Below are 26,383 nucleotides of genomic sequence, written 5' to 3' on the forward strand. Positions count from 1 at the left end.
TAAAACAATATTTCCCTTTTTTTCAAAAATACTACCGTGGTTCAAAGTGCGTAGTTCATTTCGAAAGAGCGGAAATCTTTGCCAGTAGATCTGAAACGCTGAAATCGATTTACTCGTTGAGTGTATTTGTATGTCGTTCGTTATTCATTAAGAATGGTTCCATTAGTATTTTTGAACAGACTGTTTTTAAAGTAAGTGTTCTACTTGTATGTTTAGATATAAGTTAATTTTGTTTACATTAAAAAATTGGTTTTTGAAAAATCTGATTTTCTGCACAATATTTGTTGTAATGGATGTGAAATATACGAAAGGTACTGTCGATATGAGTTACTAGTAACGAGCAACGTTGTCGAATGCTTGAATACCTTTTCATTTCCTTCAATTAGGTTGCATGTATTTTTTTTTTGTTATCACCATTTCTGTGATCTGTTGCTTAACTTCGGTTAACCTTGAAGCATTATTTTCTTTCGCTCGTTAGGTTGTAAATTTTAAAGGTTAAGTTTTGTCCAAGGACTGTTTACTATTAAGCGTGGTCATTGTTTGTAATTTTACGTCGCGTTTTCGATTGTGGTGCCCTTTCTTTCGACCTTTTTTTTTCTGTTATAAAGGTAAACTTGTACCCTTTACAAGTAATTTGTTCAGAACATGTAGAAAGTAGCATAATGTTTCTTATTGTGATATTCTGCAATTCAAACCTGCTACATAGAGGAAATGGTCCATTTCTGAGACAAGAACTGTTACGATAGTCTTTATAGCTTAATTTACCGGTACTACTGAAAGTTGTAACTTTTGAAGTTATTTTTGTAATTATTTTATACATTGGGAAATGTATCTTGTCATTTTCATTATATACTCAAATCCAAAACCTCTTCATTACATACATTGTGTTGAATTAAAATGCATAATTTAGATTAGTTCAAGCACATACCCATTAACCTCAAAAATGGTTTGTGTAATGAAAAAATGTTAAAAAAATTGTTAACATCTAGTTTGTATGTGAACTTAATGAGTTACCACTAGCACTGACAAAAGTTATATTTGGTGGCCTGAAGAGTTTCATATCAGGTACTGCATGTGTGCTCATTGTGGAGAGGTTCATCAAAAATGAAAATAATTTGAGTATTATTACATTAATAATTGTTCTAAAAGTTGGAAAGTACTATTTTACCTAGGTTAATACATTTTTAAGTTACATCCAGAAAAATTTATGCAGTGTGGTCTGCATAAATACAGCTCATATAAAGCTTTTCACAGACTGACGTGAAATATTCACAGTCACAGTGGAGATAAAATTGGCAGGGTTATTCACACCAAAGCATTAGTTCCAGCACAACATTTGTGGAAAATGTCAATATTTGTTCCTTTTCAGGAATAAAAAAATGGGTCTGTGATATTAATCTATAAAGAAATGAATATAAGGAATTTCATTCCTTGATGCCACAGCTTAGAAAGTATGTAAGGCACTTTTATATTTATAACAAGACAGTGTCTGTTTTGATGAAAATTTTAAACCTAATCACAAACTCCCTTTTTCCTTATAATCTTGTAATCCTCTTGCAATTGTTCATGTAATATTTGATATTTATGAAAAGTTTGTAGCAACTTTTCTATAATTGATGACTATTTCTTTTTAAAACAAGGTTTCGTAAATGTCAAAATATCTGCAGTTATAAAAACTTTGATAGCAAAATAAAATTGCAGTAGTTTTAATTTTATAAATTCACACATTCTCACTGCTGGACAGCAGTGCTGACCTGATCAGGAACATACCTACTTATACATAGGGCCTTTCAAATTTATTTGCTGCTGAAAATATTCTGTGCTGGTTTGTGGGAGCCTTAATGGTCCATGTTTGACAAGAAGTACCATTGAAGGAAGAAACAGTGTTTGTGAGATTGTATATTTCTCTCAAGAAAAGCAAGAATTATAAAAATTTTGCCAAACAAATTAGATCCTTTAATTTCCCTTTGATTATTTAAGATTATTAAGAGGCCTTGCAAATCTCTGCAAGTAGTTTTTAAAAATTATCTGTATTAGACTTTTTTAAGGTAAGACTTATGAAATGTAATGATTCTTACAGAGTTCTAGAATAAGAAATAATTATTATTTTAGAAATAATTACTGATTGATTTGAAAACAGGAGGTGATACAAAAACAGATCAATTGTTACGTTTTAATAATTAAATTTTTTCCCACTAATATTCATACTGATGTAAATAAGTAATTTTACATTAGCCTTCTCTTACATATATGTCGTTACATTTATAAATGTACATAAAAGAACGTATATTAAAAACATAACTACAAACATACATAAATACAATAAAATAAAACATGTAAATTTCTTTTATGTATAAAATGAAAAACGTTTTAGATATAAGAACTATTGCAAGACTATTTTTTGTATTGCAAACTATGGACATTATCAAGTTTGTGTAGAGAAGGAAATGAAGAGCTACAAAAAAAAAGTGAAATTAAATTTTATTGTACAAACATTTAATTAAATCAGACATTGAATAAAAAACCTAGAAAAGATATTGAAGTAAAGTAGTAGTGTTATGGCATATAGTATTTCCATCTTAAATATTGAGCCATCTTAATATGAGGCTTTTATCTCCATGGCTTGCATACAAACATGAGTGGGCAAGGGCAAAGGGATATTGATGGTAGAAGTGTGGGGAAGAGTATTCTAAATGTAATTCAAAGGAAGGAAGTAGTAGGAGTAGAGTGCTTTGCACTATAAAAGCAAAAAGAAATCAGCAGCTGGAAAAGTCCTTGTATCCATTTTATGGGACTGGAAAGCCATATTGGTGTTGGTAATTTTCTTGATAAATGTTGTACTGTAGTAATTGCCATATACTACTGTCAACTATTGAATACCAAAGGCAAAAGTTGTCTACAAGAACAAAGTATGCTGTTAGCCGATCAGAGATGTGATTTCCTTCATGGCAATGCCAGATCTTACAACCTTCAGCCCCCAGAATGAATTGACAAAATTTACTGGAAAACACGTAGAACATTCTTCATGCAGTTCAGATTTATTTCCTGTGATTTCTTTTTGTTTGTGTCATTAAAGGATGCATTGGAACGATATTGATTCAGAGCGACATTGAAGTTAGAGGAGTTTATGTGTAATTTGCTCATGACACTCCTCAGACTTTTTATGAACAAGGGATCTACTAACTTCTGCATGGGGAAAATATGTAAAACTTCAGGGAGCCTAAATAGAAAAGCTTGAAATTTTATGTATTAAAATGTTACAAATGTATTAATAAATTTGTAAAATGTATTAATAAATGTTATAATTCCATTTTATATTTGACGGACCATTGTATTATACATTATTAATGAACTAATTTACATAAATATACATGAACTTATGTACAAAATTGATTTAGACTCGTCTTTTTTGTCTATATGCATTTTTGTCCTTATAAAAGAAAAACTGATTTAGACATCAGCCTGTTATGTAGATGGAATGCTTTGTCTAACGTACGTGCGAGTCAATTTATGTAAATTAACTAAGTGTATATTTTGCATGTTTATTTTATCTAAACATGTTTAGGATGTAAAACTAATATCACATCTTATCTATTTTAGGCAAAGTGTGTTCCAGTTGTAATTGTTTTACTTTTATGACATATAATACTTAATAAAATCTTAAAATAAATTCATAATGAATGTCATAAACTATAAGAAATGAGTGAAAAAGTCATGTTAATATTCATCCATGTTATAATTAGGGTCTTTGTTGTTGACTGGGTGTGTACCTCCTTCCAGTTTCTGTTATTAATGTATGTTGGATTTTTCCTTTTTGAAATTTTTTTAGTTCCTTTAAATTATCTGAACTAATATACCAGATAATGTAATAAAGCTCATTTACTTCCTACTGCCATGGCATTTCTTCATCCCTTCTAGTATTGCTCTATTGATTGTGAGAGTTGTTTTTTTGTGATTCATTGTTAATTGTTTAATTATTTAAAAATAAATATATGGAAAATTATTTGAAATTTCCCACTTCTTAGTTAAATTACATTGAATTAACTAAAAGTATTTTTGATGGAATTATCCATCTTTTTGTATAAATGGAATTAAGATTGACAAAATTTATTTATGTATGTTTGCTTCAGAATTGGATATCATCTAAACTTAATCACCTAATGCTTAAGATTTTTGTCTTCATGTTGAGTGATTTATTATAATGTACATTATTTAATGTTTTAAAAATGGCTTGTCGCAATCTTCTTGTCAATTTATCAACAATACTTTGTATTATCTGCTCAAATGTCACATCTGGAAAAAGCTGTATTTATAAACCTTTTTGAATAGTAATTAAAAAGTTTAAAACCTATACTTAACTTTTGTTGCTGCTAATGCAAACAATATTGTGCATTTCTGCGTAAGACAGACTTTTTGTTAACTTAATTTAGTTTTAGTATTTTAATATTCTTTTTAATTTCGTTTAATATTGCTGACAATAAAAAAAAAAAAAAAAAAATACTGTAGGTAACACTAGAATGGAACATCAGTGTTCGTTTCAAATTGCAGCATCATAACAAACCTATTACCACATTTCTAACTTGTTATACTCAAATTTTTTGACCTTAAATTCAGCGTAGCTCAAGAATGACTCAATTAATTTTACTCAATCAAAATTTGACAAAATCAAAATCAAATTTTCACATGTATAACTTCAAATACACTACTACAGCATATCTAAATTCAATGAAATTGATCTAGTAGTTTGGAGATTTTTGAACTACAAAATTTTATTCACAGGCCTTTATTTTTCCTGTTTAGCCTCCAGTAATTACCTTTCAGATAATACTCCAGAGGATGAATGAGGGTGATATGTATGAGTGTAAATGAAATGTAGTCTTGTACAGTCTCAGTTCGACCATTCCTTAGATGTGTGGTTAATTGAAACCCAACCACCAAAGAACACCGGTATCCACGATCTAGTATTCATATCCGTTTAAAAATAACTGACTTTACTAGTTGAGCGCTGGAACTCTTGAGTTCCAAATCAGCTGATTTGGTTATTCATAGGCCTGTAAATATATAAGGTAACCCCAATTTAAGTGAATGTTGTTTTTGTATTCCTCATACTTCAAAATGTAAAGAAAATTAATTCATTTTCATCCCTCACTTCCACCATGTAATCAAAATTAATACCATACTTTTCTTTAAAAAGTTTGTAAAAAAAATTAGTTTGCAAATTTTTGACTTGTAACTCATATATATCTATATGAGTTAAACATAATTCATATTTTTAATTGTGTAAAACTCATACTTTTATTTGTGTAAAATTACATATGTTGTTGATTATGTTTATACTGCTTTAAACTTACTTGGAAATTTTAATTATTAGTTCCAAACTTTATAACAGGTGAACAAATCAATAAAGTAAAAAAAAGTAAAATTGTATCGAACAGCATATATGAATTAATATAGTACAACCCTGTTTATCTATCTGAATGAATATGGTAGGAGTCTTAATGAAGAGTTTTATGCAATTTAAAAAATTATGTGAGCTAATTTTCCACTTTTGGCTTGGTCTACCAAAGCAATACTATTTAACTTTGTAGCCAATAGTTTTCAGTATTTTTTCATTTTATAATGCAGGTAGAAATACTCTTTTTAATGTTTTGTAAATATTGATAAATATTACAATATTATAATTATTTTTTGACTGATGAATTAATTCACCACAGAATTCACAAAAAGAAGCTTGTGTGAGATATGAATATGGAAATTTTGTAGTGTATGAAAAATGTCATGCCAAACTGGGATTTGTACCTGGGACCTCGGAATGAAAGGCTGAGACACTACCACTCTGCAATTGGGATTGGTAAATTAGTTCTTTTATTCAAGAATTGTTTCTATGCATTTATTGTAACTTATTTCCCTTTTCTCATCGATTGTGATTAACAAAGTGCATATTTAGTTTTAGGTTTGTTCTTTTTTATATTATATTTCAATAACTGCTTATCATAAATATTACTTTGTACTGAATAAAATATTTGTACTTGATCTGTCTATTCATCTTAATTTTTTATTTATTTCAGGTGTAAAAATTGCCAAAAAATAATTTTATTTCCAATGAAATAATGAAATATTAATTTATGCACCTTTTAATGACATAAAATGATATAAAAATGTCAAAGAAAAACTTTGATCATGATAATACATTTATCTACAAACATCATAGCACAATGAATATGGGTATAAAAACAAAAAATGAAGATTGGTCATTTAATGAAGAAATAGAATTGTTAGATGCCATGATTATTTGCGGTCCTGATAATTGGGAAGGTATTGCTAAAATGATAGATAACCGTAGCGCCGATGAATGTAAGAAATATTATTTTGATCATTTTATATTGAAACCAAAATGTAATGAATTAATCAGTATTTTAGAAAATTCTCATCATAAATATAATTATATGAAGAATTGGTCAGATTCAGATGATGTTTATGATAAAACTGAACAGTTAAGAAAAGGAACTAATAATAATATTTTATCAGATATGTTAGATACATCTAATTTACTTAATAATAATAATAATAATAATAATAATAATTTTGATGTAAAAGTAAAAAATAAAGAAATGCCTTGTGCATCAGGTATTATTGACTGTGATAGACAAAATAGTGATAATTGTAAACAATTAAATAACGATACATTACTGGACAATAATTTTTATGATTCAATTTTACCAGATATCAAATCAGAATATGATGATATCAGTTATTTAGATATTAATGCAGATGATAATGAATTAATTGGATTGAAAAAGTGTGATAATAATTTAAACATAAATTTTAATAATATTGGTTGTAATGTATTACAGTTTGATTTCAGTGATAAAAATGTTGATTCTGTAGTTAATAGTACAAGAGAACATAATGATTGTGATAATTTTTTCAATAAAAATATCGTATCTGAAGATTATATACTTGAAAAAAATACATTTAGTAATAATTGTAAATTAAAAGTTGAGAATTTTGATGAAGAAAATTTCTCATTAGTGTCTAATTTTTATTGTGAGAAACAAAAAATGAGAAATTTGAATTGTAGAAGTAACAGTAATTTAGATATTGATATGGTATCGGAAAATAAACCTGAACAAATTTTATCTGGTTTTATTAAACAAGATGAAGATAATTTTGCAGAAGGTGAGTCATGTGTATGTAATAATGAAGATAAAACAATAGAAATAGAAACGGATGTTAAAATTGAACAAAATAGAGCTGAAAAAATGAAAAATTTGAATCATACTTGTAACGTATGTGGTAGTAATCAGTACTGTATTTATGACAATAATTATAACTTAAGTAATAAAAATATATGTTGTGTTGAAAATGATGAAGATAAACACATTTTTATACCAAAGTTGATGAAAGATGAAAGATGTTCAGAGGCTTGTTCTTCTTTAAAAACTTCCATAAATGTTACTGAAAGTAAAACAGCATTTTCAAATGTTAATAGAATTATTTATAATTCTGTTGGCCAGAAGTCATCAGATTGTTTTATTACAGAACAGTCTGATTCTAATACATCAAAGAATGAATTTGATGATAAAGCAGAAGAATTATTAACAGTTTTAAGGTATAATAATAATAATAGTTTAATGTCAAGTGACGTTGATGATGATAGTAATTTAATTATGGAATTGTCATTTTCTATTGTTAAAAGTTATAATTTTAGATTATCTGAACGTATTAGGAGGAAACGTTTTATTTGCCGTTATAATTTATTCCAACCCATAACAATTTTTTTATGGTTTAATAAATGTAAGGTATGTATATATATTTTTTATCATTTTTTACAATATTATATGTTATTTTTAATTTATTGCTGGTATATTTTAATATATTTTTTTATTGAGTTTTTAATATTCAGTGTTGAATAATCATTGTCTGTAATCTTGGAAGGGTATTTTTTTTAATTAATCTAAAATTGATTAATTAAATGACTTTCCCAACTATTAATAATAAAAATTAAAAGAGTTAGTAGACCCAAAAAGCAGAATATATGTTCTCTTTGTTGAGGAATAAATTCTAAGAAAGATTGGTCTAAAATATTCATTTACAGGTTAGTCTTAAAAAATTTACTAAAGTGAAGTTTTCTCTAAATCTAACACACCCTCCAATAAAAGCTACAGTAAGAAAAACATAATTTTCAATAAAACTTTCATTTTAGATCCTGGGTCTATAATTTAAAAAAATTGTAGACATTTCTTGATAGCTCTATTTATATGCATTATAAACTTTTCAAAAAAGTTTTAAAATATTTTTAAATTGAAGGGAGATAGAGCAAAAGAACAAAAAACGTATATTTCAATTTTAAGAGGGGATTGATTTTTTAAAAAAAAGTTGTTTTAGATTATTTATAAATATTCATTGTAGGTAACAAATTTTCTTTAATAAAAATAAAAATAATTGCGCCAAATTTGAAAAAAAATCTATTTGGTCAATCCTGAGATACAAGTTCAAAAGCAGTGTGACACACATGTGTATATGTGCATAAACAAGATGAAACCAACCATTAATAAAACACATTTTTTTTGCATTGGTTACTGCTTTTTAATATTTTTTTATACATATGGTTTTTTTGGTTTAGATGAACTAGTTGGACCCTAAAATGTAAAAATTAGTAAAAAATCCAATACCCCATTTTTGACATTATCACCATACTTTCCCCCTTAATTTGCTTTATTCTAACTGTACTTGCTGAGAAAGTAAAAATTCTGTTCATGTAGTATGTTTTTTAACTAGTGTATATTTTATTAAATGATGTACTGAAGTTGTTGAATTGGATTGCATGGTAACACTAGTTAATCTAGGACTGATTAGTTTATAGATCACTATTGTTTGGTTTCAGATTACAATTTTGGATTTTTAAATCAGTATTGAGACAATGTTTTTTCCATGTTTAAAACATGTTATTACAAAGTGTGTGCAGAAAATATCCAGCTATTTTAAATTTCAGCCACTGAACCTTATTTGTTCTCCAGTGAGGCTTCATCATCTCTGCAAATTTTATTTTATGACTTGTGATAACTTATATTTGTACATTACTTTGGTATTGCTCTGTATCTAATAACTTTTACTTGAATTATAATCATTGGTATAGGCTTTGAATAATTTTGAGAATATTTTGTTGTTACTTTCTTGACTCAGTTCTATTGTGTTAAGAATTTTTTTAATTTTATTATTTGTATTCTTTCAATAATTTTTTTAATGGCATGTCCTAAAATATATGATGGCAAAAATGATTATTCTCTGTTAAGATAATATTACATTTTTACTTTCTGTTTATTATCTTTCTTCAGTACTTTATTTAAAAATATCCCTTCACTTTGTATTGGTTAGAAAAGTGTGAGAAGGTTAAGTAGAGATTACCTAGTGTCTGATTTAATTCTCCATTGCTGTTTATATTAAATATCAATATATATATCTATTTATTTCTAAACTTTCTTAAAAACCATGTCCTTCTGTCCTTTTCATAACACACACACACACACACACACAGAGAGAGAGAGAGAGAGAGAGAGAGAGCCAGGGAGGGGGGATGTTTGTGGGAGGGAGTGATAGAGAGGGAGGGAGACTCACTCACTATACAAATTCATATACATTTTTTTGATAGTTCGTTAGCATAACAATAACCATAGGAAAGGTAAGGAGAGTAAATCAGTTCTTATAAAGTTTATTTATTAGTGAAGCTAAAGTTTAGAACGCTTCTGAAAATATCTAATTTTTCATTTTGTTTACCTTCAGTCATTTGACTGGTTTAATGCTGCTCTCCAAGATTCCCTATCTAGTGCTAGTTGTTTCATTTCGGTATACCCCCTACATGCTACATCCCTAACAATTTTGTTTTACATACTCCAAACGTTGCCTGCCTGCACAATTTTTTCCTTTGACCTGTCCCTCCAATACTAAAGCGACTATTTCAGGATGCCTTAATATGTGGCCTATAAGTCTGTCTCTTCTTTCAACTATATTTTTCTAAATGCTTCTTTCTTCATCTGTTTGCTGCAACACCTCTTCATTTGTCACTTTATCCACCCATCTGATTTTAAAACATTTTCCCATAGCACCACATTTCAAAAGCTAATCTTTTCTTCTCAGGTACTTCAATCATCCAAGTTTCACTTCCATATAAAGCTATACTCCAAACATATACTTTAAAAATTCTTTTCCAGATGATTAAATTAATTTTTGATGTTTTTTTTTTGTCTTCAGTCATTTGACTGGTTTGATGCAGCTCTCTAAGATTCCCTATCTAGTGCTAGTCGTTTCATTTCAGTATACCCCGTACATCCTACATCCCTAACAATTTGTTTTACATATTCCAAACGTGGCCTGCCTACGCAATGTTTTCCTTCTACCTGTCCTTCCAATATTAAAGCGACTATTCCAGGATGCCTTAGTATGTGGCCTATAAGTCTGTCTCTTCTTTTAACTATATTTTTGCAAATGCTTCTTTCTTCATCTATTTGCCGCAATACCTCTTCATTTGTCACTTTATCCACCCATCTGATTTTTACATTCTCCTATAGCACCACATTACAAAAGCTTCTAATCTTTTCTTCTCAGATACTCCGATTGTCCAAGCTTCACTTCCATATAAAGTGACACTCCAAACATATACTTTCAAAAATTTTTTCCTAACATTTAAATTAATTTTTGATTTTAACAAATTATATTTCTTACTGAAGGCTCTTTCTTTTACCTGTTTAGCCTCCGGTAACTACCGTTTAGATAATACTTCAGAGGATGATATGTATGAGTGTAAATGAAGTGTAGTCTTGTACATTCTCAGTTCGACCATTCCTGAGATGTGTGGTTAATTGAAACCCAACCACCAAAGAACACCGGTACCCACGATCTAGTATTCAAATCCGTGTAAAAATATCTGGCTTTACTAGGACTTGAACGCTGTAACTCTCGACTTCCAAATCAGCTGATTTGGGAAGACGCGTTAACCACTAGACCAACCCGGTGGGTTTCTTACTGAAGGCTGGTTTAGCTTGTGCTATTCAGCATTTTATATCGCTCCTGCTTTGTCCATCTTTAGTAATTCTACTTCCCAAATAACAAAATTCTTCTACCTCCATAATCTTTTCTCCTCCTATTTTCACAATTCATTTGTCCATCTTTGTTATTTCTAATATGTTTCATTACTTTTGTTTTGTATTTGTTTATTTTCATGCGATAGTTCTTGCGTAGGACTTCATCTATGCCGTTCATTGTTTCTTCTAAATCCTTTTTACTCTTGGCTAGAATTACTATATCATCAACAAATCGCAGCATGTTTATCTTTTCACCTTGTACTGTTACTCCGAATCTAAATTGTTCTTTAACATCATTAACTGCTAGTTCCATGTAAAGATTAAAAAGTAACGGGGATAGGGAACATCCTTGTCAGACTCCCTTTCTTATTACGACTTCTTTCTTATGTTCTTCGATTATTACTCTTGCTGTTTGGTTCCTGTACATGTTAGCAATTGTTCTTCTCTCTCTGTATTTGAACCCTAATTTTTTTAAAATTCTGAACATTTTATTCCAGTCTACGTTATCGAATGCCTTTTCTAGGTCTATAAACGCCAAGTATGTTGGTTTGTTTTTCTTTAATCTTTCTTCTACTATTATTCTGAGGCCTAAAATTGCTTCCCTTGTCCCTATACTTTTCCTGAAACCAAATTGGTTTTCTCCTAACACTTCTTCCACTCTCCTCTCAATTCTTCTGTATAGAATTCTAGTTAAGATTTTTGATGCATGACTAGTTAAACTAATTGTTCTGCATTCTTCACATTTATCTGCCCCTGCTTTCTTTGGTATCATGACTATAACACTTTTTTTGAAGTCTGACGGAACTTCCCCTTTTTCATAAATATTACACACCAATTTGTATAATCTATCAATCGCTTCCCCACCTGCACTGCGCAGTAATTCTACAGGTATTCCGTCTCTTCCAGGAGCCTTTCTGCCATTTAAATCTTTTAATGCTCTCTTAAATTCAGATCTCAGTATTGTTTCTCCCATTTCATCCTCCTCAACTTCCTCTTCTTCCTCTATAACACCATTTTCTAATTCTATTCCTCAGTATAACTCTTCAATATATTCCACCCATCTATCGACTTTACCTTTTGTATTACATATTGGTGTACCATCTTTGTTTAACACATTATTAGATTTTAATTTATGTACCCCAAAATTTTCCTTAATTTTCCTGTATGCTCCGTCTATTTTACCAATGTTGATTTCTCTTTCCACTTCTGAACACTTTTCTTTAATCCACTCTTCTTTTGCTAGTTTGCACTTCCTGTTTATAGTGTTTCTTAATTGTCGGTAGTTCCTTTTACTTTCTTCATAACTAGCATTCTTATATATTCTACGTTCATTCATCAGCTGCAATATATCGTCTGAAACCCAAGGTTTTCTTCCAGTTCTCTTTGTTCCGCCTAAGTTTGCTTCTGCTGATTTAATAATTTCCTTTTTAACATTCTCCCATTCTTCTTCTACATTTTCTACCTTATCTTTTTTTACTCAGACGTAATGCGATGTCTTCCTCAAAAATCTTTTTTACTTCCTCTTTCTCAAGGTTCTCTAAATTCCACCAATTCATCTGACACCTTTTCTTCAGGTTTTTAAATCTCAATTTACATTTCATTATCACCAAATTATGGTCGCTATCAATGTCTGCTCCAGGGTAAGTTTTGCAGTCAACGAGTTGATTCCTAAATCTTTGCTTAACCATGATATAATCTATCTGATACCTTGCAGTATCGCCTGGCTTTTTCCAAGTGTATATTCTTCTATTATGATTTTTAATTTTTGATGTAAACAAATTGTATTTCTGACTGAAGGCTCGTTTCACCTGTGTTATTTGGCATTTTATATCGCTACTGCTTCGTCCATCTTTAGTAATTCTACTTCCCAAATAACAAAATTCTTCTACCTCCATAGTTTTTTCTCTTCCTATTTTTACATTCAGTGGTACATCTTAGTTATTTCTACTACATTTCATTACATTCGTTTTGTTCTTGTTTATTTTCATGCGGTAGTTCTTGTGTAGGACTTCATCCATGCCGTTCATTGTTCCTTCTAAATCCTTTTTACTCTCATCTAGAATTACTATATCATCAGCAAATTGTAACATCTGTATGTTTTCACCTTGTACTGTTACTCCGTATCTAAATTTTTCTTCAATTTCATTAACTCCTAGTTCTATGTAAAGATTAAAAAGTAATGGTAATAGGGAACATCCTTATCGGACTTCCATTCTTATTGGGTTCTTTCTTATGTTCTTCGATTATTACTGTTGCTGTTTGGTTTCTGTAAATTTTAGCAATTGTTCTTCTATCTCTGTATTTGAACCCTAATTTTTTTTAAAATGTTAAAAATTTTATTCCAGTGTACATTATCGAATGCGTTTTCTAGGCCTATAAAAGCCAAGTATATTGGTTTGTTTTTCTTTAATTTTGCTTCTATTGTTAATCTGAGCGCTAAAATTGCTTCCTTTGTCCCTACACTTTTCTTGAAAACAAATTGGTCTTCTCCTAACACTTCTTCCACTCCTGTCAATTCTGTATAGAATTCTAGTAAAGATTTTTGATGCATGGCTAGTAAGCTAATTTTCTTTATTCTTCACATTTATCTGCTCCTGCTTTCTCTAATAATCTTTTATTATTATAGTCATGAAGGGGAAGTCTGATGGAACTTCCCTTTTACATAAATATTACACACCAGTTTGTATAATCTATCAATTGCTTCCTCACCTGCACTACGCAGTAATTCTACAGGTATTCCGTCTATTCCAGGAGGCTTTCTGCCATTCAAATCTCCTAATACTCTCTTGAATTCAGATCTCAGTATTGTTTATCCCCTTTCATCCTCTTTGACTTCCTCTTCTTCCTCTATAACATCATTTTCTAATTCATTTCTCATTTCTTCTGTATAACTCTTCAATATATTCCACCCACCTATTGACCTTGCGTTTCATTTTATATATTGGTGTACCATCTTTGTTCAACACAGTATTAGATTTTAATTTATGTACCCCAAAATTTTCCTTGACTTTCCTGTGTGCTACGTCTATTTTACCAATGTTCATTTCTCTTTCCACTTCTGAACACTTTTCTTTAATTCACTCTTCTTTCGCTAGTTTGCACTTCCTGTTTATAGTATTTCGTAATTGTCGATAGTTCCTTTTACTTTCTTCATTACTAGCATTCTTATATTTTCTACGTTCATCCATCAGCTGCAATATATCGTCTGAAATCAAAGGTTTTCTACCAGTTCTCTTTGTTCTGCCTAAGTTCTCTTCTACTGATTTAAGAATTTCCTTCTTAACATTCTCCCATTCTTCTTCTACATTTTCTACCTTATCTTCTTTTACTCAGACCTAATGCGATGTCTTCCTCAAAAATCTTTTTTACCTCCTCTTTCTCAAGGTTCTCTAAATTCCACCGATTCATCTGACACCTTTTCTTCAGGTTTTAAACCCCAATCTACATTTCATTAACACTAAATTATGGTTGTTATCAATGTCTACTCCAGGGTAAGTTTTGCAGTCAATGAATTGATTTCTAAATCTTTGCTTAACCATGATATAATCTATCTGATACCTTGCAGTATCACCTGGCATTTTCCATGTGTATATTCTTTATTATGATTTTTAAATAGGGTGTTGGCAATTACTAAATTATGCAAAACTATAAGTTGGTCCTCTCTTTCATTCCTTTTGCCCAGGCCGTATTCACCCATTATATTTCCTTCCTTGCCTTTTCCAATGCTTGCATTCCAATCTCGAACTATTATTAAATTTTCATCTCCTTTTATGTGTTTAATTGCTTCATCAGTTTCTATGTATACATACTCTACCTCATCATAATTATGGATGCTTGTAGGCATATAGACTTAACAATCGTTGTCGGTTTAGGTTTTGATTTTATCCTTATTACAATGATTCCATTGCTATGCATTTTGAAATACTCTACTCTCTTCCGTATCTTCTTGTTCATTACGAAACCTACTCCTGCCTACTCATTATTTGAAGCTGAGTTAATTATTTTGAATCACCTGATTCACCTGAACCAAAAATCATTTTCCTCTTCCCCCTGAACCTCACTAATTCCTACTACATCTACATTTATTTATCCTATCCATTTTCCTCTTTAAATGTTATAACCTACCAACCATTTTTAGACTTCTAACATTCTACGCTTTGACTCTTAGAATGTTATTTTTTAATTTTCTGTTGATCCATTCCTTAGTACTCCCCACGTGGAGATCCGAACAGGGGACTAGTTTACCTCAGGAATGTTTTACCAAGGAAGGCACCTCCTTCATTTTTATATAAAAATGTAGAGAGCTACATTTTCTGGGAAAAAAGCAGCTGTAGTTTTCCATTGCTTTCAGCTGCACAGTACTCAGAGGATTGAGTGATGTTGATGTGGTCGTTTAAGTCGCCCTGACCTACGCCCTTAACAACTACTGAAAGAGCTGCTGCCCTCTTTCAGGAATTATTCCTCAGTATGGCTCTCAACAGATTCCTCTCCGATATGGTTGCACCTTCGGTCCAGCTATTCTGTATCACTGAGCACTCAAGCCCCCTCGCCAACGACAAGGTCTCATGATTCAAAGAGGGAGATTATCTAATTAAGACATCATAAAGAAAAGTAGAGCAGTGTCCACAAATAAGAATTGTAGATAATTAATAACCATCCATGCAATTGTAGAATAGTGGCCAACTTATATTATGGTCTGTTCAAGTGTAATAATATATGGTAGTTGGTTTCCCCTTCAACACTAAAAATCTTTCTGTTGCTGTAGACTATTTCCATGATGTCCTAAACAAGGAAATATGAACCCTCTTTTCATGAAGAATTAAAATTCATCTGTAAAGCAGGTTAAATACCCTTAAAAAAAAAGAAAAGAAATAATTGAGTCTCAACTTGTTCCATTTCTCTTGATAATTGAGGCTAGAGTGTATGATACAGTTGTCTATCTTTTTATAATTACATTCCATGTGAAATCAACTGCTGTGTTCGTTAGCCAGTAACACAAAAAAAAGCCAACGGCATGCACTGAAAGTTTATTGAATATTAAATAAGTTATAGGTTTACAAGAACTAGTTCAAAGATTACTTGGACCATTAGCACTATGTTTTATCACTTTCTTCAGTCTTCCAGAGTATGATTGCATGAGATATTCCTGATGTTGTAGACATATCAGATTGGAAGAGATGCAGTTTATTGTTCTATCCAGATTTAGGCACAGTTGTTATTGGTTGTTTATTTCAGATGTGTTCCTTATTTTAAATCGAGCAACTCTTCCTACAGTGAATTATTTGCTGCTTGTATGCACCACTCTACATTGTATTGTATACACTTGATTAATAGATTTAAAAGTGTGGCTTGTGTATTATACTAGTTATTGTTTGGTATATTCCCTTTTGCAGTTTTTTTCTTTTTTAGTAAAATGAAGAAAAATTAGTTTGAGAAAATAATTATTTTCATACATTCTTGAAAATCAGGTTGTTTTCTATTCTATATTAAAGCTAATGTTATAAATTTTTTTGCAGAGTTCAATAAAAGAAAATTTTAAGAAAAATATAATGCGTTTTCTTCAGTTGATGTATCCACAACAGTTTGATCAACTGTTAAAACGTTTTAAGAAAATTTATGAAATTAAGCGCCATTTTTATAGATTGTTAGAATATAGAGAACAAGGAATGACTAGATTAAGTAGTGTTGAATTATATGAAGATCTAAAGAAAGTCAGGGAAGATTTATCTAAAAAGTGGAAAGATGTAGTATCTGTTACATTTTTTGATAAAGGGCTTCCAGTTATTGCTTCATCATCAAGGAAGTCTGCACCACCGCTTTCAATTACACATTTGCCAGGGTAATTATTATTGTTTCTTGATTTTTAAAATAATTAGTTTTTAGTAGTAAAGTCTATGTAGTTAATTTTATTTTTTATTTCATGAGATTTTACAAAAATGTTAAATTGTATAAGAGTAAATTTAAGAAAACTGTAATGTTTATTATAAGAATAAAGGCATGCAGGCCTGAACACTTACACTCACACAGCATAATGCAATTCAGGCAAATATATACAAATAAAAAAAATTCAAGTTTAACTTGTCAAGTCTGAATCAACTTTATAATTTTAATGCTTTTTTTTATTGATGTTGCTACATTTGATGTGACTACATTTTGTTGTAGCCATGGGATTATTTGGCCTGGGACTGATAAGATCAATTTCTTCACAGTAATGTTACTGTTTACAGTGAGGCTGTGCAATCTCAAAATAAATATTAATTGCTTTTTTGATTGTAATTTTTATACATTATTATATTTTTAAAGATTTTAAATTTCTTCAAAGCAATATTCAACATATCAGGTATAAGAAAACATTCACTAGTCATAGCACATTGAATATTTATATAAATTTTGTTCAGTAATGAATCCTTAAATATTTTAAATCTACGTAATATATTATATCCTAGCTTATTTAATACATTAAATTTTTTAGTCAGTATTCTATTAATTCCTAGTAAAATTGTAAACAAATTGTTATTATAAATTTTAAACATAATTTTCAATCTTAAGTACATAAGTTAAATTTATCATCAATATCCTGTACATCTATATAATTTGGTCTTTTAAAAATGCCTAGTAGTTGTAATTCTGCTTTTAATGTTAGGCATTACAATTAATCAATTAATTAATGTGGGCTGTGCTAAATAAAAGTCAGGCATTTATTGGCATATAAGAACCTTTGTTAAAATCCGTATAAATTTATTCAATGTTTATTATAAAAATTCCCTGTTAGCAATAATAAACTGCACAACATGACATAAGTGAGACTTTCAACTTTCACCATTTTTTATTATGTAATATTAATGTAAATATAGTAACTATAAATTTGAATTTTTCTGCATAAAAAAATTACTGTAAACTTATTAGAAATACTAATTTTTCTGAAACCTGTTCTTATCCAAAGAAAGAAATTGTAAAATTATACCATATGTTTACAAAGTTACTTATGCTGCTGCTGTATCATGTAATTGGAACTATGCCATTGTTCACAAAATTGACAAACAAAAAGTAAACTGTACTTTTATTTGGTGATATAACTAAAGATAAATATATAACTAAAATAATAAATTATAAAACTCAAAATTGAAAGTACATAAATAAAGAACATGATGATTATATATAGTTTTTAATGCAGTTTAGATTTTCTGTTTTTCAAAGAATCAGTAATCAAATAAAATTGGCACACAAACATTGAAACACATGGAAAAATAAAAATAAAATTTCCATACAATCTACTAGTTTTAATAATAAGAAGTTAGATTATGAATAAATAGAGGCTGACAGATTAGTGTTGTTAACGATTTTAGCATTACAGTTTGGTACTGGAACTCTGTATCTTGACATTATAAAAGCTAATTATAATTTAAACATTGGGGATCCTGGCAAAGCAGTGAATTATTATTGTGGCTTTCGAAAGGTTTGCTGTTGTAGTCCTGGGTTTGATAATTTATTCATCATATTTCCTTATTTTTATTAGCAACTTTGTGAAGCTTGGTGGACAGCAACTCTGCTTATTGGTTGCTGACCAATAAGGAATTTGGATATAAATGTTAAAGCATTTAGTTTCCTACTCAGAGTCTATAAAGGAGGGCATAACTAGCAGGTACTTGTTAATCCTAGCATTTTATTTATAATACATAGTGGTTCTGTTTGTTATTTATTCAAATATTATTAAAACATTGAAAACATAAAGAATATAGTGGAACCTCATTTTTTCAATTTTCAAAAGGCTGGTGTAAAAAATTTTTTAACGTTTTTATGATTGTATAAACAACACATTACTTTATTGGATTAAAGCACCTTACTAAAAAATATAGTTTTACTAAATACCTTAAATTCAATGTTACCACAATATGATTGTATAGGAATCTGTTTTTGTAAATTAAGAAGTATCACATTTGTTTAAGATTATATTAATGTAATACATGGTTAAGAATGTAATAGTCTTATTTTTGTAAACCTTTTTTGATGTATATTAAAAAAAAAATAATGTATATAACAAATGATTGGAAAAATTAAACTATTATGGAATAAGCATGTTGAATAATAAAGTGGTAATAATAATAATTATCAAAAAGCTAAAGATTTTCATTAAAAGTATAATATTATTACTCAAAATAATTACAGTAAATAATCCTAATTGGATTACAAAAGTATTACAAGATATTTTACTTTAATACAAATTATGTCAAAGTTTTTCATAATCATTTGTAATCAACTGTAAAATAATAAGTAGTTTTCCGGTAATAGATGTCATATAAATAGGTTTGAAAATAAATTGTGTGAAAATTATCTTGACTAAACAAATTCATCATGTAAAAGTCTGACTGAGGTTTTAATTACCTTATAAAATAGTATTACTCTGTTGTTATTCAACCAAAGAGTATTCAGTATTCTCTGTTTTTATTCTTTTCATGTCTGATGGTTGAGCACATGTTTTCTCTTTTGAATGGTTAAATGATTAAAGGGTTCACATATAAAATAAACTAGAAGATGTAATTTCTTATGCAATTAGAATGTTCTACCGGAGAAGAACATTACTGCTGTTGCTCAAATAGTGAACTTATTTCAATATTTATATTACTGTAAACAAATATTTGTGTAAAAATTAAAATATAAATAGCTTTTAATATTAAATATTATATGTACGAGCACATATATAGAGTTATGACTTATATATAGATTAGATTAGATTTTATTATAGATTATCAATATTATTATTATTATTATTATTAGATATAATTACATATAGTGTAATTTATTTATTTTTTCTGTTACAGATACACAAAATTGGATAAAACTGAATGTGATTTTTGTTCAGTTAATCGAATAGTTCCAGAATCATATTTACAATTTAAAGATACTATTATTAATGACTGTAAAAAGAGAAATGGTATTAAATTAGCCCAGGCAAGATTATTATTAAAAATTGATGTAAATAAAACAAGAAAGTTGTTTGATTTCTTGTTAGAAAAACGATTAATATGGCAGTCAAGCTAACAGTTGAATCATTTTTGGTTGAATTTTATTTATTCCTTTATAAAAAAAATCTTTGGACTTCATAGTGAGGTATTTTTATTTGGATAGCATTTAAATGCTCAGTATTGTAATACCTTATAGCTCAGTAAAAAAGATTTAAGTGTTCAATATTTTATTTATCAGTCGTACAGTATCTTGAAAAAATTTGCACAGCAAAATATTCAAATTGTTAAGTAAATAGCACTTACTATTAGATTGAGTGGACCTAGTAAAAATTGTTACTTTTTTGTTCCAACGGGTTGGCAGCACTGGTTGTAAAGCTGTATGCAATCGTGGTTTGGTATGCACTTACAGCTGTTTTCTCTCATGTATGTCTCATAATCTCAAAATAAAAACCTTTTTATACAGTAATAGCGATTAAAAATTTAAAACAATAATGATCAAAATACTTGGTTACGAGATTGATGTAAAGGAAAGTGATACAGAGAAATTATAGGAATAAAAGGCAGCAGAAATCCGACAAATTTTGGAAAAAAGGTTAAGATTTCTTGGACAAGGTTTCAGCAGAAGTTGTGAAGAAAGAAAGTATATTGAGCTTTCATTATCAGAATTTGAATACTGAAGGAAATGTAAGTGAAATATTTAGATGTAAACAGGTAAAATATTGAGAACAACAGTACAATGTAATCTAACCTAACTCTTTGTTTTCCATTGTAATGGATCCACCCTAACTATCTGCTGCATCTTTTTCATATCTGTTAACGTGCTTTATTATCTTGTACACCATAGACTGTCTGACAGCATTTTTCTCCACCTTATATATATACTGATTCCAACTGTCCCTTTGCACTTTTCCCACCAGTCACTGTACAGTATTAGACAGTGCTGTGTAAGCTTTTCTACTTTTTGTGTTCTCATTGACAACCATTTCAAATATAAAGTTTTTTCCTGTTTGCATATCCTCATTCCATAAATATAGCCTTCTCCGGTTATTTACCTTTGGTCTCGTACCAACGACCTTCGTTGCCACTTTCTTCTTAGTGCTCTTAAAATTCACTCATTCATACTCAGGTCCTCACTAATCTGTCCAAACCCCCAAATATTGCTTAAAAACGGATATGATATACTTGTCTAGTAGATCAATTTGATAGTAAATGAGTCTTCCATTTTTCTTCAGTAACCTATATTGTTTGTGGTCTTGATATATACCATCTTGCCCTTAAGCTAATTTCACTTCACAGGATATAATGATCTGAGCCGATGTCATAACCCCTGAAGACCTGCATATCTCTAAATAATTTTGCCAAATTTTCACATTACAGACTGACTCCCCATATGGACCCATAACATTATGGATGGACTTATTCGTAACTCTGGCATTAAAAACTCCAATCAACAAATAATTGCAATTATTAATACCACCACCCATTCTCTTAAGGGAGAAATAAAATTCCTCTAGTATTGAAATCTGTATTCTCTTCCAGAGCATAGACCGATATGAAGATAAGATAACTTTTGTCAATTTTAATTCTTGTGCCCAGAATCTTCTCACTATACCAAGTATATGACACCAACTCTGGCTCACAAGAACATAACACTACCACAACCTTCCTTTCTTTTTCCTTTTTAGCTCCTGGTAATTACCATTCAGATAATACTTCATAGGATGAATGAGGGTAATATGTATTGAGTGTAAATGAGTGTAGTCTTGTACAGTCTCAGTTTGACCATTCCTGAGATGTGTGGTTAATTGAAACCTAACCACCAAAGAACACGGGTATCTACGATCTAGTATTTAAATCCATGTAAAAATAACTGACTTTACTAGGACTTGAAGGCTGGAAAGTTTGACTTCCAAATCAGCTGATTTGGGAAGACATGTTCACCACTAGACCAACCTGATGGGTTAACTCTACCGCAACCTATCCTACTGTAACTTGATCTTTTTTTTTGTTTTATGTCAAAGGAGGGGAAATCTCTACCAGAACCATCTGCTTGCATAGGTGGTAGTGTTGAGCTCTTACTGACTAAAACCCCTTTCCTCCCACATGGTTTGTTAATGGTTTAATTACAATATATTCAGCATTATTCAAATTTCTATTATTAAAAAAATAATTTTACCTTTTATTAATAATAAAAGGTATTATTATTATTCTCTGAATAAATTATTATTATTCACCTATAATAAATCTTTGCATCATCAATGCCACCACTCCTATGCAATTCAAAACGACAGAAGTAATTCTCATCTTCAAATCGGGAAATAAAAGCAACGTCTCAAATTATCGTCCTATTGCACTGGTTTCAAATTTAGCTAAAGTTTTTGAAAATATACTTTTTGTCAGATATAAGGTATTGTTCAAATTTATTTTATTTGGTATTATTCGAATTATATTCAATGTAATTCATAATATGGTTTAATTCATTATATTTGGTATCACTAGCTTCTAGTAATAAGTTCTAAATTTCATTAGAGTTGTACAGGCTGTATCCATTTTACCAAAATAAAAACGAGAACTAAACAATATGTACAACCCTAAACTAATAATTTATATACAGCCATGGGTTATACACAAAGATTTTTCAATGTGAACTATTCAATTATGTTGCAAACCTAAATATTTTGTGTGATTACTATAGTACAGAATTTAAGGAACTGATTCATATATATATTGGTATACTGGGACAATTATAAGCTGTGTACAACATTTTTAATGCGTTGTAGATTACGACTCTATCACTACAGAAAGGAGTAAAGCTCAGTACAGTCATCAGTTCTAGGTTTAGTAATGTTTTTCTTTGAATCTGTACTTGTTGAGCTTTCCGTAGCATTTGCTGTTTTATAATATATATATATATATATATATATATTTATTTATTTATTTACGGAATCATCAGTAATTATTATTTTATTTTTATCTGTAGAACATTTATCTATCATATTACCTGATATAATATTTTCATATCTGTTAATCAGTGAACTTACTTGCATTATTTCAAATATATTTTATTTAATTTGTACTTTAATTTATTTTTTGTTCTTTTTTAATTTGAATTTTGTTTCTTCTTTAATTTGTGTTTCTAATGTATTAATTTTATTTTGTAGTAATGACCCAACATTCTTACCTTTACGTTTTTTATTCTGATTTATTTTTTCATGTTTATAGTAAGCATGCCAATATTATATTGACAGGATTTGAAGTAATTGGAAGACTACTTGAAGGAAATATTATTGTCTCTTGTTTCTTTTAAAGATGATTTTATTCCTGGTGTGCTTGGAAAATACTCATCTTTTTTCTTTTGATTTTTGTAAGTTTGTTTAGTGAAAGAGCCACTTTATAATAATAAATAAAATAAATATGATTAAATACTCACCTAGTTTAATATTTTCTCTTTCCTGAACGTATTAATTTTTTTTTACTAGATGTTTATCATTTTTACTGAACGTTTAACATTTTTTTACCAGTGTTCCATAAAATTACAGAACATTTAGTATTTTACTCTGAGCATTTTTGAGTTTACTGAGGATTTAGTTTTTATCTGATTTTTTTATACTAGGTGTCTAGTATTTTACTGAGCAATTAAATAAAATACTGTGAATTTGTACTTTGCATTTAGTTAAAATACTGGGCGTTTAATTAATAGAGTTTTTATTTTATTCAGTGCTAATTTTATTTTGTTACGTTTGAAAATGTAAATTTTATACTGTTATTTTATTGTTTATGTAAGTAGTGTGAATGTATTTTTAATATCTCAGTGTAGTTGAAGTTGAAAGAATGATCTTTGTATTAAAAAAAACTTTTTTTTATGAAGTCTTAGTTTTATTTTGTTTATGATTAAATATGCAGAAACTCCTGATATACTTCTTTTTTTTTATGAAATATAATAAAATTGTTCCAAGTATATATCATAAAATATTAGTATTTTAAAAATGTATAATGAATTAAAAAAAAAACCTTGCTGTAGTGTATTGTGTAACAACTGCAAGTTAAATATGTTGCAGCTCATATGAATTTTAATTACGGAACAAATATATTAACTAAAAGAAAATATTTATATTATGTACTCCACATTTTATAAAGTTACTATTCTACTGTAGTGCCTTTATTTGTGCAGTGGTATTATATGTGATTTTAATTCTACGAAATCATATTGTATAATTGATTAAATGTGTGATTTTAATATTTTCTTTTTATTATATTTGAAACCTGTGTAATTGCTTTTGAACAAATATCTGTTGTGGAAAATATTTCTACTGTAATAAGCTGCAAGTGAAGTGTTAACATAGTTTAGAATTTTAATTCTTAAATGAAAACGTCACTTCTTAATACTTTACTAGAACTATCCAGTATTTTAAATAAAATGATTAGCCACTAACATGGATGTTTGCATATGAGTTTGGCACATGAAGCAATCATACAAGAACATGCGTTTATGTGATTTACATTCCATGTAATTATTATTTCTAAGCATTGTTATTTCTGAGACACTTTGAATGCAAACTTTCATTGTATCAATTCAAGTTCCAGGAATTTGGTACAGCTCATGCATTGTTTTATACTTCATATTTTTTCTTTTTTGGTGTTTTATTATTTTATAATCAAACTAATATTTTATTTATTATTTTGTGTTTTATATAATGATTTTAATATCTATAATTCAATTTATCATTTTTACTGTATTTACTATTTTGTAATATATTGTAATTTCAATTATGGATACAGGATATGTGATACCGGATTAAAGAATTGGTCAATAAATCTTTTGTTTAGACATTATAGAACTTTACATGTTTATGGAATGTAGGCATTTTTATTAAAACAATACAGTTTAATGAATTGTCAGAAACAGTTCATCTGCAAGTAATTTTAAAAATCTTTAGGATTTTCTTCCTGTAATTCTTTATGGGAAGTAAAATTCTTTGTGGATGGAATTCTTAGCATGCAAACTTGGAACAAATGTTAAGTTTTCATCCATAAACAGTCTCAAACTTTATCTTTTTGAATCTAATGGACAGGAATGAAATATAAATCATAAAAAAGTTAAAAAATAAAAAAAGGGGTTTCAGTGGAATATACGCAAATATATTAGAAAATAAATAAATTTATATATCTACTAATATTACTTATAAAAAATCGTTTTGTTGTCAATGCTACTTTTATGCAATTCAAAATAATAGAAGTAATTCCCATCTTCAAATCGGGAAATAAAAGTGATTTCTCAAATGATCGTCCTGTTGCACTGGTTTCAAATTTAGCTAAAGTTTTTGGAAAAAGTACTTTCCACCAGATTAGTTGAATTCATTGTGAAACATAATGTAATGTTGTTAAGCCAGTACAATTTCACAAAAGGTGTAGGTACTAATGAAGCTTGGCAGAATTTAACAGAAAAAATCTATAATAGTTTAGATGTTAATACTCCAATTATCTCTACTTTCACTGATCATACCAAAGCCTTTGACTCAGCCAATCATAAAATTTTAGTAATTAAGCTATATAAATATGGAATACAAGATATAGCACACAAATTATTGCAAAGTTATATAATTTACTGAGTGCAAACTGTAAAAATCTATAAAACAAAAAGTGATATCTGAAATGTAAACGTAGGTGTTCCTCAAGGAATGATACTAGGACCGCTCCTGTTTCTAATATATGTCACTGATATTTTCGAAATTCTACCTTCATTTTCACTTATGCTGTTGAAACAGTAGTACTAAGTACTAAAACCTGTCAAGAGACTTGGGAAAATGAATATGTATGTTGCTCTTTTAAATGAATGATTAATTTAAAACTAATTAACAATAAATGGTGCAAAGATGGTTATAGTGTACTCAAACAATTTATCTAAAAGTTACACAAACTGTTCTATCAAAATTCAAGATTGTCAAGTAAACGGAGTTCAATATATCATCAAATATTTCTGAATAATTATAGATTCACATCTGAAATGGAATGAACATATAGAAAACTTAACTAAGAAGATGAAATATTTTTTATGTTTGTAAAAGTTTTGAACTCAAAGATGCTATATTCCTTATACTTCAAGGACTATTTAATAATATAGCAAGCTTTGGTATAATAGCTTAGAGATCAGTGAATGATAATCCATTAAACTCACTTCAAAACAGAATTTTGAAAAAATAACTATTAAAGAACCTTTCTCAATAAAACAAACATTTAATGTACTTGTGTTAAGCTGTCATTATGAAAAACTAAAAAATAAATTTCTGACATCAAATATCACTAGTAGAAACTAATCTGAAATTTCCAAATATTAGATTG

The 26,383-nt window shown here is 28.9% G+C and overlaps 1 protein-coding gene across 1 annotated transcript; it reads left to right on the plus strand.

The window, feature by feature from the left end:
- The first annotated feature begins 85 nt into the window (after positions 1 to 85).
- On the plus strand, positions 86 to 25,019 carry LOC142328928 (uncharacterized). Its single transcript, XM_075373101.1, has 4 exons — positions 86 to 191; positions 6,069 to 7,802; positions 16,598 to 16,920; positions 19,901 to 25,019. The coding sequence occupies exons 2-4, from the start codon at positions 6,159 to 6,161 to the stop codon at positions 20,118 to 20,120; spliced, it is 2,187 nt and encodes a 728-aa protein (XP_075229216.1). The 5' UTR covers positions 86 to 191; positions 6,069 to 6,158; the 3' UTR covers positions 20,121 to 25,019.
- Positions 25,020 to 26,383: the final 1,364 nt, after the last annotated feature.

The sequence above is a fragment of the Lycorma delicatula genome, chromosome 8 (genome assembly GCF_047948215.1).
Source record: "Lycorma delicatula isolate Av1 chromosome 8, ASM4794821v1, whole genome shotgun sequence".
Classification (NCBI taxonomy): domain Eukaryota; kingdom Metazoa; phylum Arthropoda; class Insecta; order Hemiptera; family Fulgoridae; genus Lycorma; species Lycorma delicatula.